The sequence below is a fragment of the Heteronotia binoei genome, chromosome 8 (genome assembly GCF_032191835.1).
Source record: "Heteronotia binoei isolate CCM8104 ecotype False Entrance Well chromosome 8, APGP_CSIRO_Hbin_v1, whole genome shotgun sequence".
NCBI classification, from domain to species: domain Eukaryota; kingdom Metazoa; phylum Chordata; class Lepidosauria; order Squamata; family Gekkonidae; genus Heteronotia; species Heteronotia binoei.
Genome location: NC_083230.1, coordinates 37,055,732 through 37,071,002, shown reverse-complemented (window position 1 = coordinate 37,071,002; position 15,271 = coordinate 37,055,732). Strand labels below are relative to the sequence as shown.

At 40.8% G+C, this 15,271-nt stretch overlaps 1 protein-coding gene across 2 annotated transcripts; it reads left to right on the top strand.

The window, feature by feature from the left end:
- Positions 1 to 6,711: 6,711 nt before the first annotated feature.
- Positions 6,712 to 10,506, top strand: LOC132576094 (mesotocin receptor-like). 2 transcript variants are annotated; one of them, XM_060244898.1, is made up of 3 exons: positions 6,712 to 6,911; positions 8,043 to 9,148; positions 9,953 to 10,506. In XM_060244898.1, the coding sequence occupies exons 2-3, from the start codon at positions 8,242 to 8,244 to the stop codon at positions 10,150 to 10,152; spliced, it is 1,107 nt and encodes a 368-aa protein (XP_060100881.1). In that variant the 5' UTR covers positions 6,712 to 6,911; positions 8,043 to 8,241; the 3' UTR covers positions 10,153 to 10,506. The 2 variants fall into 2 exon arrangements, with proteins under 2 accessions (XP_060100881.1, XP_060100883.1); XM_060244900.1 differs by having other exon boundaries at positions 7,995 to 9,148.
- Positions 10,507 to 15,271: the final 4,765 nt, after the last annotated feature.

The following is a 15,271-nucleotide window of genomic DNA, read 5'->3' as shown; positions in this document are numbered from 1 at the left end:
AAAAACGCTCTGCTCCAGGGCTCTCGCTATCATCCCCCTGAGGGTCCCCCTCAGTCACCACAGCATGCTACCCTGGCTGCACGCACCAGCAACAGTTCTTCTCTGCTTTCGGAGCTTGGTAGGTAGAGGATAACCGCGTGAGTTATAGTTCTTTGTGGAGCCTTAGCACCTAGGCTCTCTCACGCGCCGCCATTTTGCACTATATGCAAAGGAATTGGTTGGAGGTGGGATGCAAGTAGGTAGTCTTGCACAGGGCACCAAAAAGGCTGGCACCGCCCCTGATGTGGGGGAGGGATTTCCCTGAGTTTGTAAAATCCCATATCTTAACTGTCCCTCTTATACAGATTTTCCTTTCCACAGAAGAGTCAACTTTAGCTATCGAGAATATAAGTAGCTGTTTCAAGAGCAATTTCTCAGAAGTTTTATTTCTTAAAAAATACTATATAAGAAATGTTAATTCTTCAAATGTAATTTGCTACAAATAAGCAAACCATTCATGAACTGAAATTTATTTGGATGGACCAAGCAACTGTCAGGACAGACTTTTGCAAACATGGCTTTCCCTGAAAAAAGTGATGCTTTATAGTAAGTGAAAGCCATTCACATAAGAAAGAGTCCAAGGTCAACCTGTGGCCCCAGTGTTCAATAACACTGCAGATTTCACTGAAAACATGTTAAAAGATTACTATTATAGATAGAATCTGACAGAGGATGAAAAGAGGCAGATACTGATCTCCTGTGGTGCTGCTAGTCCTACTTCTTTATTAGACTAAAGGTCAAATTTAGTAACTTGATTTCTAGTTTAGGAACTGTTAGGATAAAGAAGGTGTATCTGACTAATTTATTGGAGTACAATTTCATCTTGAATTTTTATCTAATGATAACAGTCATGATTTAAGTTATTTTTCTCTTAGAAAGTAAATCTAGGATTGCTTCATGGTTGATTGCACCCTTATGAATGCAACTTTTAATATTAAATGCAGCAGCCAATTTATCCTGCTGTAAAATGACTGTAGTGTTACTATGTACTATGTACATTTCAGTCCTATGGAGCTTTCCTCAGAGATGTCCCACTGAGTTCGACATGGCATATCCTCAATTAAATGTATATACATCAGTTTAAAATCATAGAATCATAGAGTTGGAAGGGACCTCCAGGGTCATCTTATCCAACACACTGCACAATGCAGGAAACTCACAAACACCTCCCCCTAAATTCACAGGATCTTCATTGCCATCTAGATTCTGTTTAAGAAACTTCCAAGAAAGGAGAGCCCACCACTTCCCAAGGAAGCCGATTCCACTGAGGAATCACTCTAATGTCAGGAAGTTCTTTCTAATGTTGAGCTGGAAATTCTTTTGATTTAATTTCAACCCATTGGTTCTGGTCCTACCTTCTGGGGCCACAGAAAACAATTCCACACCATCTTCTATATGACAGCCCTCCAAGTACCTGAAAATGGCAATCATATCACCTCTCAGCTGCCTCCTCTCCAGGCTAAACATCCCCAGCTCCTTTAACCTTTCCTCATAGGACTTGGTCTCCATACCCCTCACCATCTTTGTCGCCCTCCTCTGGACCCATTCCAGCTTGTCTGTATCCTTCTTAAAATGTGGTGCCCAAAACTGAACACAATACTCCAGGTGAGGTCTTACCAGAGCAGAGTAAAGTGATACCATCACATCACTTGATCTGGACACTATACTTCTGTTGATACAGCCCAAAATTGCATTTGCCTTTTTAGCCACCACATCACAGTGTTGACTCATGTTGACTCCTAGATCCTTTTCGCACATACTACTGCTAAGACAAGTCTCCCCATCCTATAACCATGCATTGGATTTTTCTTACCTAAATGCAGAACTTTACATTTATTCATTTTATTGATTTTAGCCCAGTTTTCCAGCCTGTCAAGGTCATCCTGTATCCTGTTTCTGTCTTCTTCTGTGTTTGCAACCCCTCCTAATTTAGTATCATCTGTAAATTTAATAAGCATTCCCTCTATTCCTTCATCCAAATCATTGATAAAGATGTTGAACAACACAGGTCCCAGGGCAGATCCTTGAGGCACTCCACTTGTCACTCCTCTCCAAGAGGATGAGGAACCGTTCACAAGCACTCTTTGGGTGCGATCTGTCAACCAGTTACAGATCCACCTAATGGTAACAGGATCCAAACCACATTTTACCAACTTGTCAACAAGGATAGTGTGTGGAACTTTATCAAAAGCCTTACTGAAATCAAGATAAATGATGTCTACAGCATTCCTTTGATCCAGCAATGCAGTTACTTTCTCAAAAAATGAGATCAGGTTAGTCTGACATGACTTGTTCTTGAGAAAACCATGCTGGCTCTTAGTAATCACATCTGTTCTTTCTAAATGTTCCAGGACTGACTGTCTGATGATTTGTTTTAAAACTTTTCCAGGTATAGACATCAAGCTGATGGGTCAGTAGTTACCCGGATCGTCTTTTTTCCCCTTCTTGAAGATGGGGACAACATTCGCCCAACTCCAATCTTCCAGCACCTCTCCTGTTCTCCAAGAATTCTCAAAAATAACAGCCAGAGGCTCAGAAATTACATACGCAAGCTCTTTTAGAACCCTTGGATGCAATTCATCTGACCTCGAGGACTTAGTTTCATTTAAAGAAACTAGATGTTTATGTACTACCCCTATGCTGCTCCTAGGTTGGAACTTCATACCCTCCTTATATGTTCTGTTTTTGTCATGTTGAGCACCGTTTCCCTTTGAAGAGAAGACTGAGGAAAAGTAGGAATTGAGCAGTTCTACCCTCTCTTTATTACCTGTTACAATTTCACTATCTTGCCCTCACAATGGGCCTACCATGTCCTTGCTCTTTTTCTTACTCTGAACATAAGAGAAAAAAAACGTTTTTGTTGTTTTTAGCATCTTTGACTAAAACTTGGCTAAAAGCTTGAAACTGTAGTGATGAAAGAAGAAATGTTATCTTCAGTTTGTGTAGTTCTCCAAGAGAAAGTTAAAGGTAATGCAAAAAAAAAAAGTGTTGTATTTATATAACTAAAGATACCATTTTAGAACTAAAAGATATAGTTGGGTAAGTATTGTTGCCTTGACTTGGATGGTCCAGCCTAGCCTAGTCTCATCATATCCCAGAAGTTAAGCAGGGCTTGGCCTTGGTTAGTATTTGGATGGGAGACCACCATGAAAGTCAATTGTATGGATTACTGGTTTTTGTTCTGATTTGACATACTTGTAGTTATGATGTCGTTTAATTTTGATGTGGTTCATTTTAATGTTGTTTTAATGTTGTAATCCACCTTGAGCCCGCTTGCGGGATAGGGCAGGAAATAAATTGAAAAATTAAATTAAGTCCAAGGTTGTGCAGAGGCAAGCAATAGCAAAGCACCTTGGATCATCTCTTGTCTTGAAAACACTATTTCAAGGCATCTCTTGCATTGAAAATGTAAGTTGGCTGCAATTTGACAGCATTTTCCACCACTACCAACTAATATTAATTCACATGTACCTAGAAGCCAGATCACTCAATTAACTGTTAACATATTGGTGTAAGATTGCTATATGAATAGAGTGAGAGCCTATGACAAAAGACAGTTAACATTCTTTAATAACTATTAACTATATAACATTCTTTAATAAGTATTTCCTGAATAGGAGCTAATTGTTCAAGTACTCATCAGAGCTTTGGAAAAGATAAATCTTTCATAGCTGAGGAAACGAGGCAGATGCTTACTTGCATGGGGAATAGAAAGGGGCGGCAGATCTCTCTGTCTGGGAATGTGATGTGATGTGAGAAAGGCAAGCATGACCTTGGAGATTCATAGTATGGTAGGTAGGTATCTAAACCCACATTTGCACTCCAGCCACAAAAATCATTCCAGATAGTTTGAAGCAAGTCCACATTTGGAGCTGTTTAGTGGAAAACCTGACACACTGTGATATTTTACAGAATATCTAATACTGTTCCTCTGTAACACTGCATGCTGTGGCTGTAAATATTATCGTTTCTGTAATCCTGCTTTTACACAGATGTACATCTGGTAGTAATCATTCCATTCCTAGACAGTGGTATTTATCATACAATAATTACCACAAAATACCCCAGATATCTGAGAATCTATTTTTAGAAGAAGAGATTGCATTTATACCCCTCCCTTTGCTACCCAAAGGAGTCTTAGAGCAGCTTACAAATCTCCTTTTCCTTCCCCTCCCACAGTTTTAGTCAAACTGTGAAGCAAATTTCACTTCTCCCAGCATCATTGTTTTAGTATGTTGCATCAGTTTCATGTCAAATAATTTTTTCTCTACAGAGAAATACAGAAAAAACTATTTTAAATTGCTTGCTATGTCAATTCAAGCAACTTCAAATGGTAGTACAAAGGATCATAATAGCATCTTGGGCCAAGTACTCCTCACCATCTCTCTGCCTTGCGGAGAGGCGGTGAAAAGAACCGATCTCCCTCCCAACCCATTTAAAGACCTCTGCCAGCCAGTTGGCCAGCAGGTCTTTAAATGGAGAGGGAGGCAGATCAATGGGTGCAGGACTGCTTTCACTGCCTCTCCACAACAGAGAGAGACGGCAAAAGCAGCCGATCTGCGGGGCTGCTGGCTTGCTCCCCCCACCAGTCCCTCGGGGAGCACCCAATTCATCGCCCCCCTCAAGTGGCACCTGGGGCAGGCCCCTCCTAGATCTGGCCCTGCTCATGAGTAGAAGAGCTGAGATAGCTTGGAGGGAAGAATGATATCTGTAGGGAAACTCCCTGTATAAGGCAGAAGCAGCCAGTGTTGGATCAGTTCATTTGCAGTCTTGTTGGCTACCCCACAAGTTGCCTGATGTGCTTTCTCTCTATTCTTGTTACTGACTCTTGGACTGCTTTTGATTCTGCTTTTAGAATATGTAACCTGACCCTGGATTTAGACCTTGGATTGCCTTCCAGCTTTTTCTTGATTTTATTATTTGACCCTGGGCCAGTGTTCCCTCTAAGCTGAGTTGGTGTGAGTTAGCTCACAGATTTTTAGCCTTTGGCTCACATATTTTTGTCTTTTATCAGGTTTTTAAGATAAGTTTTTAATTGTTAGCTTTTATTGCGTGATGTGTTTTTATTATGTTTTATTTTGTAATCTACATTTAAGAGATAATCTGGAGAAATCATACAGAAATTTTCCAAAATAAAATACTTAAATACTCTCCTTGGAATAATGGTTCTGCTGAGAAATTGTAAAGCAAGTTTATCTGTTATTTTTTATTGGTGGTAAGAGTTGTTTGCATAGCAGCTTAACTAGTGAGGACAGCCTAGTCTTATATCTGAAGGACCAGTTATGCAGAGGATGTGGTTAAACAGGAGTTGTTGTGGTCCCTGCAACAGAAAACTGTGGGAAACAATTTATTTGATGTGGTTTTGGATTTGCCAGGGGACATAAATCTCTACTTATGGCTCACAGATGTCCTTGTCCATAGGCAAATGGAACATGCACATTGATCTGACCTGTGATCAGACATGTGTAATCCAAACAGGCTTGGGAACTTGGTGAGTGAGACAACATGCCTGGACATCCAGAGACACTACGTCTTTCTAAGTGTGTATAAATGTTATCTCCTTGAATGGGATCTCTCTGTTTTAACCTGGGAGCTAACCTCTGACCCCTTCTCTCTTTGTGTGTGCTTGGTTCTCATCCATTCTCTGCATGGCTCTTCACAGAGTCACAGGTGCTAAAGTCTTTCCTGCAGTGCCCTCCTGGTTCTATAACACAATGATAGATTATCTGGCCACTTGTGATAGGGAAAGTTCTCTTTAGATTAGGTATCTCTCTCTCCTTTTGACTGCAACCTGAATGTGAACTGAATCTACTTGAATAAATGTAAGTTTTATTTTTGCAATATCATGCTTGGATTGAACGCAATGTCATACTTCTATCACGGGGCATACTCTGCTATATTAACCATATATTCTAATACTTGGTTGGTAGATCACACACACAGCTGACAGGCTGAGTTCAGTTTGGTGGGCCAGATGTTGTGGAAACCTGTTTTAGGACTTCAGATTGAACATATGAACATATGAAGCTGCCTTATACTGAATCAGATCCTTGGTCCATCAAAGTCAGTATTGTCTTCTCAGACTGGCAGCGGCTCTCCAGGGTCTCAAGCTGAGGTTTTTCACGCCTACTTGCCTAGACCCTTTTTGGAGATGCCAGGGATTGAACCTGGGACCTTCTGCTTACCAAGCAGATGCTCTACTGAGCCACCGTCCCTCCTCCTCTTTGAATAAATACAAAGTCCAAAAATATGTTTTTAAAAAGTCATAAAACAAACACTGTGTAGAAGAGCACTGAAAGAAAACTGAGAAGGGCAATGTGCCTTTAGAGAACACTTGAAGAAAAACCCCCACAGAAGATTGAGGATATACCTCACTCTATGGGATGCTGTTATCTTGCTGTCTATTCTTATTTCAGGAATGCACCATATCATTTTAGTCTAAACAACATCAAATATGTAACATTTCACAAAGAAGAAATACAAACCATTGCTTTATAGGAAACCTAATGTGTTACGTTTTATACTAAAGAGAACAACCTGGTGGAATTGCAAGAATACTGCAAATATCATAAGCGGAATAGCAGTACTCTAGCAGTCACCCTTAAAAATCACATCAGAGCAAATTGTGTGTTAGTTGGAGAACTGTTTTGACCCAAGAAAAGCCAAAGTACGTAGAGAGTGTTCATGACAACTGATACAAGGACATCCCCTTTTCTTCCAGAACCAAAACTAGAGAAATGCTTTATTTTCCAGCCATTCAGCTATTGCCGTGCAGCCGTAAGCAAGCAGGAGGAATAGTTACTTTGAGGAATCAGTGAATTTTGCTTTGCAAATATTGATCTGCTGGACTTGTCAACAGTTCTGCAAGCTAAGTAAGTATTCTAACCCTTTCTAATGAATCGTGGGGCACTTAGCTGGCAGATTGCTATGTTCTATACATCTTAGATTTGTGGAAATAGGAAGCAAGAGAAATTGTGTTTTCTGGGTTTTATCAGTTCTATGTGGTGTCAATGATGGTGGAGGGGACCAACTGAATGCATGTTTACCGAAATCCTCAGCACAGTTACTTGATAAATGTATGCAACTTGTCAGTCTTGTTATCACCATTCCATATTGATGAGGCAACACGATCCTTTACATTTGCTCCTGAGTGCTCAGGATATCTTGGTCAAATTCAACTCCTTGGTGAACCTAACTATAGAAAACAAACAGTTTCAAGCACTTTTTATTGCGTTCCGACATTGTTTTAATGTATATACTAAAGCATTTCTAAGAAGGGTACATACTACACACATTAGAAATGAGCATGTGTAAAGAGATGAGTTCATAAAACAATATTTAGCTACTCTAAAATACTATAACCCACACCAAGAAAAACTAGGCTGCTTTCCTTAAACCTGTCTAGCAGTTTTTCAGGCTATAGCCAATAACAATAAATACCATATCCACTATAGTGTTTGAGACCTATTTCTGCATCTGCTCTGCTGACTGCATTTTAATTTTCCCCACATTAAAAATCTGAACAGACTGTGCAGCTTTCTTCAGATATATAATCCTTTTCATATGAATTTATTACAAAAGAATCCCAGGTGACCTTTTCTTTCCAAGGAAAGAAAAGAGACAATTATTTTTAGAGCACTTTTCTTCTTTCATGGTCAATTCACTCAATTTTTGAAAAAAAGAAAATAATAAACTATGTTCCCTCTTCAAATATGCTGACTTTAGCCTTCTATTTTTGTCCCAGAGACCTAAGAATCTTTTATCTTGAAGAATTCAGTCCCAAAGGTACAAAACATTTTAATTAGAAGAGAATGGGTATTAAAGTAAGGAACACAGTTGTCACGTAGATATTTGGCAAAGATCTCTTAAGTAAATACATACACATATATTTTGGCTGCTTTTGCTTCCTTTTAAAAAGGATTCTGATGGAATTGGTTGGTTCACTTACTTTGAAGGTATTTGTTTCTTTAAATATCTTTTTCCTGATTTTCCTTTTGGCAAAGACAACTACACTGTCTCAGATTATATGAAGATCTACTAATCAACTGAATAAAGGGTGGTTTTTTGCATGAATTCGAATGTTTTGAGAAACATTGAAACCTAAAATACAAGTGGAATATTTCCCAGCATCCTCCACAGCATCTTCCACAACTGCCATCCGGAGTCAAGGGTAGCAATCTTAGAAAGTAGCTTGTGTACACTATGAAGAACTCCTCATTTGCACTTCAAGATGTTATCCACCAGCCTGGTATCCCCTTTCACAACTCAACAAACACCACAAGTCTGCCTGAAAGGCAACCAAGAGATGAGCAGTTGGCTCAGATAGAGATTGCTGTGCTAGGAGTGTTATTTATGGCAGCCTCTGCAGGCAATTTCATTCTCATACTGGTGTTATGGAAGAGAAGAATGAAGCTGTCTAGGGTGTATGTGTTCTTGCTTCATCTAAGTGTTGCAGACTTGACGGTTGCATTTTTTCTAGTTCTTCCTCAGCTTTTTTGGAAAATTACAGATGTTTTCATGGGTCCAGATATCTTGTGCAGAACCATAAGCTATCTCCAGTTGTTGAGCATGTTTGCCTCCACTTATATGATAGTGGTTATGGCAATGGACAGACTCCAAGCAGTGTGTTATCCCATGGTACCCTTCCAAAAGAAAGGAGCTATTTGGAACACTTCCATCTGCACCAGCTGGTTTATTTCTTTGATCCTCAGCATTCCCCAAGTATTTATCTTTCGGAAGAGTGAAGTATCTCCAGGTATCTTTGATTGCCAAGCAGACTTCATTGAGCCCTGGGGCACTAAGCTATATGTAACTTGGATCTCTGTAGCTATTTTCTTCCTTCCTGCGGCCATCTTAACAATATGCCATGTTAGGATTTGCAGAGCAGTCCAAATGAACATGAGTTTGAAAAACTACAGTGAATTTCAAGTAACAAACCCGAAACAGATATTGCCATCTCAGCCAAGTAATGTGAACTGTATGACCAACGCTATGATCAAGACTATAAGGATGACAGTGGTGATAGTTGTTGCTTACGTTGTCTGTTGGTCACCTTTCTTCATTGCACAGCTGTGGACTGCATGGCACCCCAGTGATGCCAGAACTGAAGGTAAGATAATCTTCTTCATGAAGGATTTCACACCAGTTATCATATTGCTACACATTATATCTGGGGATTATTGCTACAGTCAAACAGGAGCAAAATTTTGTATCAGTTATTTTTTTTTTCCTGATTGTGCATATCCTTGCAGATATAGCTTGTTTGCATCTCCTTTCCTCTTGCCAGTAAGACATTTTTTGGCTCATGAAAAAGAGTTAAATGCTATTTTGATATTAGTAAAGAACATTAAAAATGTATACATACAGCAGGGATACAACTGGCATTTTAATTGCATTTTTTCAAATATGAAAATTAAGTATTTTATAAAATTTACAAAACCTATTGCACCCAGTCTGCCATTTATAATATGGCAAGTATGTAGCTGAGCTGCGTGGTTCCTGTCCTCTTAAATTAATAATGTTTTATGAAAAATTGAAAAAGATAGAAGTATTGCTTAATTCACAAACATTGGAAGTAGGCAATACTTGGGGAAAGCTACAGTGGTATGGCCGATAACTCAATTTTAGTGATTTTAAAATTGATTTTTAAAATGGGTGAAAGCATAAAGACATTTAGAAAGCCTCCCTTCAAAATAAATAGTACATTTATATAGATCCAAGTGGGCAGCTGAGTTGGTCTGAAGCAGTTGAACAAAGCAGGAGTCAAGTTTCACCTTTAAGACCAACTAAGTTTTTTTCAGAACATAAGCTTACATTCTCAGTAAATTAATATGTTGAAGAATTACTGAAGATCAATTGTTTCGATGTATTTGTGTGCCTTCTGTGAATGACTTGTAAATTCTTTCCCTTTTAGGTCCAGTAATAGCCATTCTTATGCTCCTAGGGAATCTTAATAGCTGTGTCAACCCATGGATTTATATGTACTTTTGTGGTCAAATACCACGCTGTTCAAAGAAAAAAATGGACAACACCACTGCTCACGAGGAGTCCACCAATACAGGCAGTGTTAATTTGGGAGAGAAAGAATCTGAAGATAATATTACATCAGTATAACAACAAACAACTTGTATTATAGCTTATAGTTTATGCAGGCACATATCAAGAAATTATTTTTCTAGTTTGGGGAAGTGCATGTGTAGTGGGAAATGTGGTTTTTAGTGTATAATATGCACATTTTTTAAAGCCTGAAGCAAATACAGAGAAGATTTAAAAGGTCACTGAACAACAGAAGGGTCAAGCTCTAAAAGGAAAATTTGGACATATAGGTCCAACATTGACACTCAATTTGCACATTTCAATCCATGCATTTCCAGGCTGTTCTCAAAGGTCTGCAGGCTCAGTGAGCATACCATAAAAGTTCTGATGTTTTAGACATGGTAAGTGCATATCTGGAACTATCTTGTTTTCATAAATTATACTTTTACAGGCCTTTGAATAATACTCAACATTTGCATTGTGCTTTAAAATATTCAACACACTTCATATGCATTCTCCCAGTAATGTTGCCAATATCACGGCAAGTTAGGTCTGTCATTTTGAATAGCAAGTGCATGTTAGAAGTGTGCTTCAAACCATGGCACTTTTCATTCATAACTTTTAGCCACTATGTTATATTTTAGGCTGTGGTGCATTGCTTCAGACTATAGTTGATGTATGCAGGAAGTTGAAATGCAGTTCTTAACCACACTTGTTAGCTAGCATACCAAATCTGTTAGCTAGCACACTATCAAGTGTGATATGTATGGGAAACAAACAGTAGAGAAGAAGGATATGACAGCCAAAATTTAAAAGGACTATGCCCATTTTCACTTGATCCTTTTTATATGAAAGAAAATCAGATACATTTGATATTGAATCAAGTGCTGTCTTCTGTTCATGGAAAAAGTCCTTTCTGTAATGGAAAGTGATTTTGATCGCAGAAGGACTCCTTCCACAAATAAAAGGGCATCTTTGAATCTAATCCTGTGGTTTGGATCCAATTCATAGTGTTTTTCCATGTTTTGACCCAATACGTAAGAATACCTATATTTTTATCCTAATACTGCTTTTTAAAGCAAGAATAATGATTTAATTACAGTTTCTTCAAGCCATCCCACAGAGTTAGATCCTATCAATTGTGGAGCCACTCTACAAAGGTTTCCACACCAGAACTTAGTGCATTACTTCTTGGAATCCTGCAATCATTGATTGGCTTGATTCATACTGATCTTGTGATGTAAACTGTGCTGGCAATTTCTCTTCCTTAAAGTGTTCTGTAAACCTGGGATTGCTTCAGGGAATGAAATTACTGTGCAATAGCTCTATTGTCTCATTGGTCTGGAATAATATTTTAAGAAGAAGAACTAAAAGGCTATTTCATTTTTAATTGTTTTAACAGCCACATTACAGACACATGTTGTGTACTTGCTAAGCACATATAATGTTCACGTATACACGCCTTTATAAAAAATCTTGTGTACATAACCAAATGGCAGCACTGAGAACTGCAATTTTCCTTGCTTTATATTTGCATGGTTAAAAGGGATATATATATATATTGCCCTCTCTCAGCTGTTTTACACTGTCTTCTGCAACCCCTTTAAGCACCCCATTTAAAGGGACTGCAGAAGAAACCCCCAAAATAGCTGAGCAGTGGCAACAACCTGATCCAGCACTTCAGCTGTTGTTCCAGGTTTGCTAGTAATTCCTGAATATATCCAGGATTTCTCCAGGGATTTCTTTTAGTTCTCCACAAAAATGCTGGATACATTTGATTTGCTGAAATATACTTTAAAAATACTGGTCGTGTTTTGGGGTATATTTTTGGCTTGGGTAAACTCGAATGCACACCCCCTACTTTAAACTTTAAAGGGACAGCACAAGACAGCACAAAACAGCTGATGTCAGGGAGCAAGCTGCTCCTCCCACCCTTTCGGCTGTTTCTCAGGCTTTCTATTCAAAGGGACTGTGGTTCTTTTCAACAGGGTTTGCAGAGCCACAGACCACATTAACAGACCAATTTGGTTCATAAATGAGCCTCCCAATTCAGTTTGGCCTGGGGTTTGGTTCAGGGTTCAGCCTGGTTCATGCCCGTCCCTAGTGCAAACCCCCAACACTTGTCCTCCTCCATCCACCACAGGCACATGCAAAGGGTGGGCACAACTATGTTGCCACTAGAGGAAAGAATTGCAGCCAGTGGGAGGAAGAAGAGGCCCATTTCGTCTCTGCAAGGAGGAGCAGAAGGCCCCTCCAAGAAAGGCTTCCCACACTCAGAGTGCCATGGGTGGGACATCAAGGCAGGTTCCAAGAGGTTGAAAGGGCTATGTGTTGGGTCCAGGAAGCAGTCACTCACTTTGTCAGTGAGATGATTGCTGTGGATGGCCAACCCTTCTCCCTCGTGGAAGACATAGCCTTTTACCAGCTGCAGTGGCAATGGTCAAGGCTCAGCTCTCTAGAAAGCAAGGCAGAACCATGCACTTCACAGTAGACCTCTGGAGCAGACAGCAAGACTGTTGGGGCATGGCCCAGGCCCCAGAAGGACACAGTCCTGCCGCCACGGTACAAAGTGATGCTGCCCCATGTGCAGGGGATGGATGCAGACCACACAGTGTAAAATATCACCACCTTGATACAGAAAATAGCCTGAGGGAGTGGGTGGGCAGCCCCTGGCTATGTAGCAATAGACACCGGTGCAACATGTTGCTTGTGGTTAAAGCTGTGAACCTCGAGGGCATCATTTGCCTGGTGCATATGCTTCAGCTTGTGATGAAGGATGCTCTGGGACTAGGGAGCACTGTCAAGGCCACCTGGGACACTGCCCCCCTTGAGGCACAATCTTTGCTTAAGACCTGCCAAGTGCCTGGTCGTTCACTTCTTGCACAGCATCAAGTCTCCCTGTCTGCTGAGCAAGAGGCTGCAGTGAATGAGGAATTCCAGCTAGGCCATGATTGTCCATTTGGTGGACCAGAAGACTGTGGTGCAGGATGTCATCTCCTTCATGACCATTTTGCATGGGGAAAAGGAGCTCAGCATCAGCTTCAATAATTGGCTAGCCTTCTCCCAAATGCCTGGGGTCTGGGGCAAGTCATCCCCCTGATTCAAGGGCTGGACTGGGTGCTGGTCTCTGAACTGGAGTCAGGTCCTGAGGGGATAACTGTTCTCCTACAGGTCAAGGGCTTAGCCAGAGAAGTTGCAAGTGGCTATCACCACCAGGTTGAATCTTCTCTGCTGCAAGAAAGGGAAGTAGTAGCTGGTCTGTATCTATGACGCCTGGATAAAAGGCAGCATTGCTCTTCTGAATGCAGAGAGCTCATGCAATGAAGTGTGGAGGCTATAGGCCAATAGACATGGCCAGAGGGAACAGCAGGTGGAAGAGGCTGGAGAGGAGGAGGAGGCATAGTACCTCTGCCTCAAAAAGCCGAACCAGAGAGAAACCTCGCTACTGAATGTCCGTGGTAAACTGGAAAGTCTGCAGTGGCAGAAATGACAGGCATGCAATGGCAGAGGATTCAGCAGAGGGAGTACCTTGTCAAGTCTCTTGAGCCTGCTAATGCCAGTCCCCTGGAGTACTAGTCACACAAGGCTGTCCTCTGGCCCAACCTGCCTTGTATGGCTATAAGTCTCCTCTCCCATCTTCTCACCAGTTTTCAGCTACATTCTCAGCTCCCACCGCTTGGCATGAGTGGAGAGATGGGGTGGCTCAGAGTCTTTAGTCCACCTAACACCCAAACCCTAGCAGGGGAGAGGAATTCACAATCAGGAGGGTATAAAATGTCAGTCCTCAGCTAAGGCAACCCAGTAGCTAAGCCCCACCACTCAGCAAGAGAGAAGTGTTCACAATCAGGAATAAATGATGAATGCACTTTTCTTTTAACAAGTTCTCTGTCTAACTGCCAACAGCCAACAGAGGAGAGGCTGTGGAACTAAACTGAGGGTATATATAAGATTCTGATACCATAGAGCAGAATGGGAAATCTGTTATTGGCAGCCAGCAGTGCCAAGCTTTGGAGCAACTTTGTTGGTGTTTCCAAGGCTAGAGAATTCCATACCCCTGTCGCTATGAAGTTTTGTAAACATGCTAATTGAGCTGAGACTGACTGGAAATGTATCCATTCATAAAACAGCACGAACAACTTGAAAGTTTGTAGAAAGTTAATGTTGATTGCCCTGCAATTAACTTTACTTCATGAATCACGAACTGGCCAAAATTAATCATGAAGTTTGTGAACTGATTCATGCCCATCCCTGTTGTCCAAGAAGCAAACCTACCTGTAAGGCTGTCAGCTTCCAGCTGGGCTGGAAGTTCTGAAATTACAACTGATTTCCAGAGTATAGAGAACAGTTCCCCTGGAGAAAATGGCTGCTTTTGAGGATGGACTCTATGGTCCACTGAAGTCCCTCCCCTCCCCCAAGTTTACCTTTCCTAGGATCCACTTCCAACTATACAGGAATTTCCTAACCTGGAGGAAACAATCCTACCTGTATTGCTGGTAAGAATTCTACCACTGAGTCACTTAACCATTTGTATAAATACCAATTTTCCCATTGTTAGAACTGCCTACAATACCTGGTCCAGCTACTTTACAACCAGGCTATATATGACCTGTAACGTACTGAGTGACGAGACGTGTTAAAGGCAACATGCTTTATTAGCGAGTACATCACAAAGCAAGGCAATGTGGGCCGTGTTCTGATTATACACATAGGCTGAAACAACCCTCAGTCTGGCCAGGTCCAATCCTGGCCAGTTAAACTTCCCGCCACAGATCTTGATTGGCGGAGCGTATTTGTGGAGCTACATCCGGGGACCAGTGGACTTCCACTGGTCACCTCCGTAGCGTCCGCTGTGTTGTAATTTCAGGACTGAAATGCAAGACACAATACTACCTTAAAGCTTTCAACATTCTATACCACTCCAGGTCTTCAAAGGACAGCAGTAAGTAACCCTGTTCACAAGTTACAGTGAACACAAACACACCCTGCCTGTACGTAAATAAATCTCTTTGTAAGAAGCAGCCAACGTGGATTCACTTGACAAATGAAACTGGAGACCAGTACATGGTTAAATGCAGGAGTTTGTTTCACAGGTTCATGTGTTGAGTGTAACATGACAACTACTCCATGCACATATAAAGAAAAATCAAGTATACAAGGACTGTACATGTGTTCACTGTAACATGCATAGGGCTTCTGT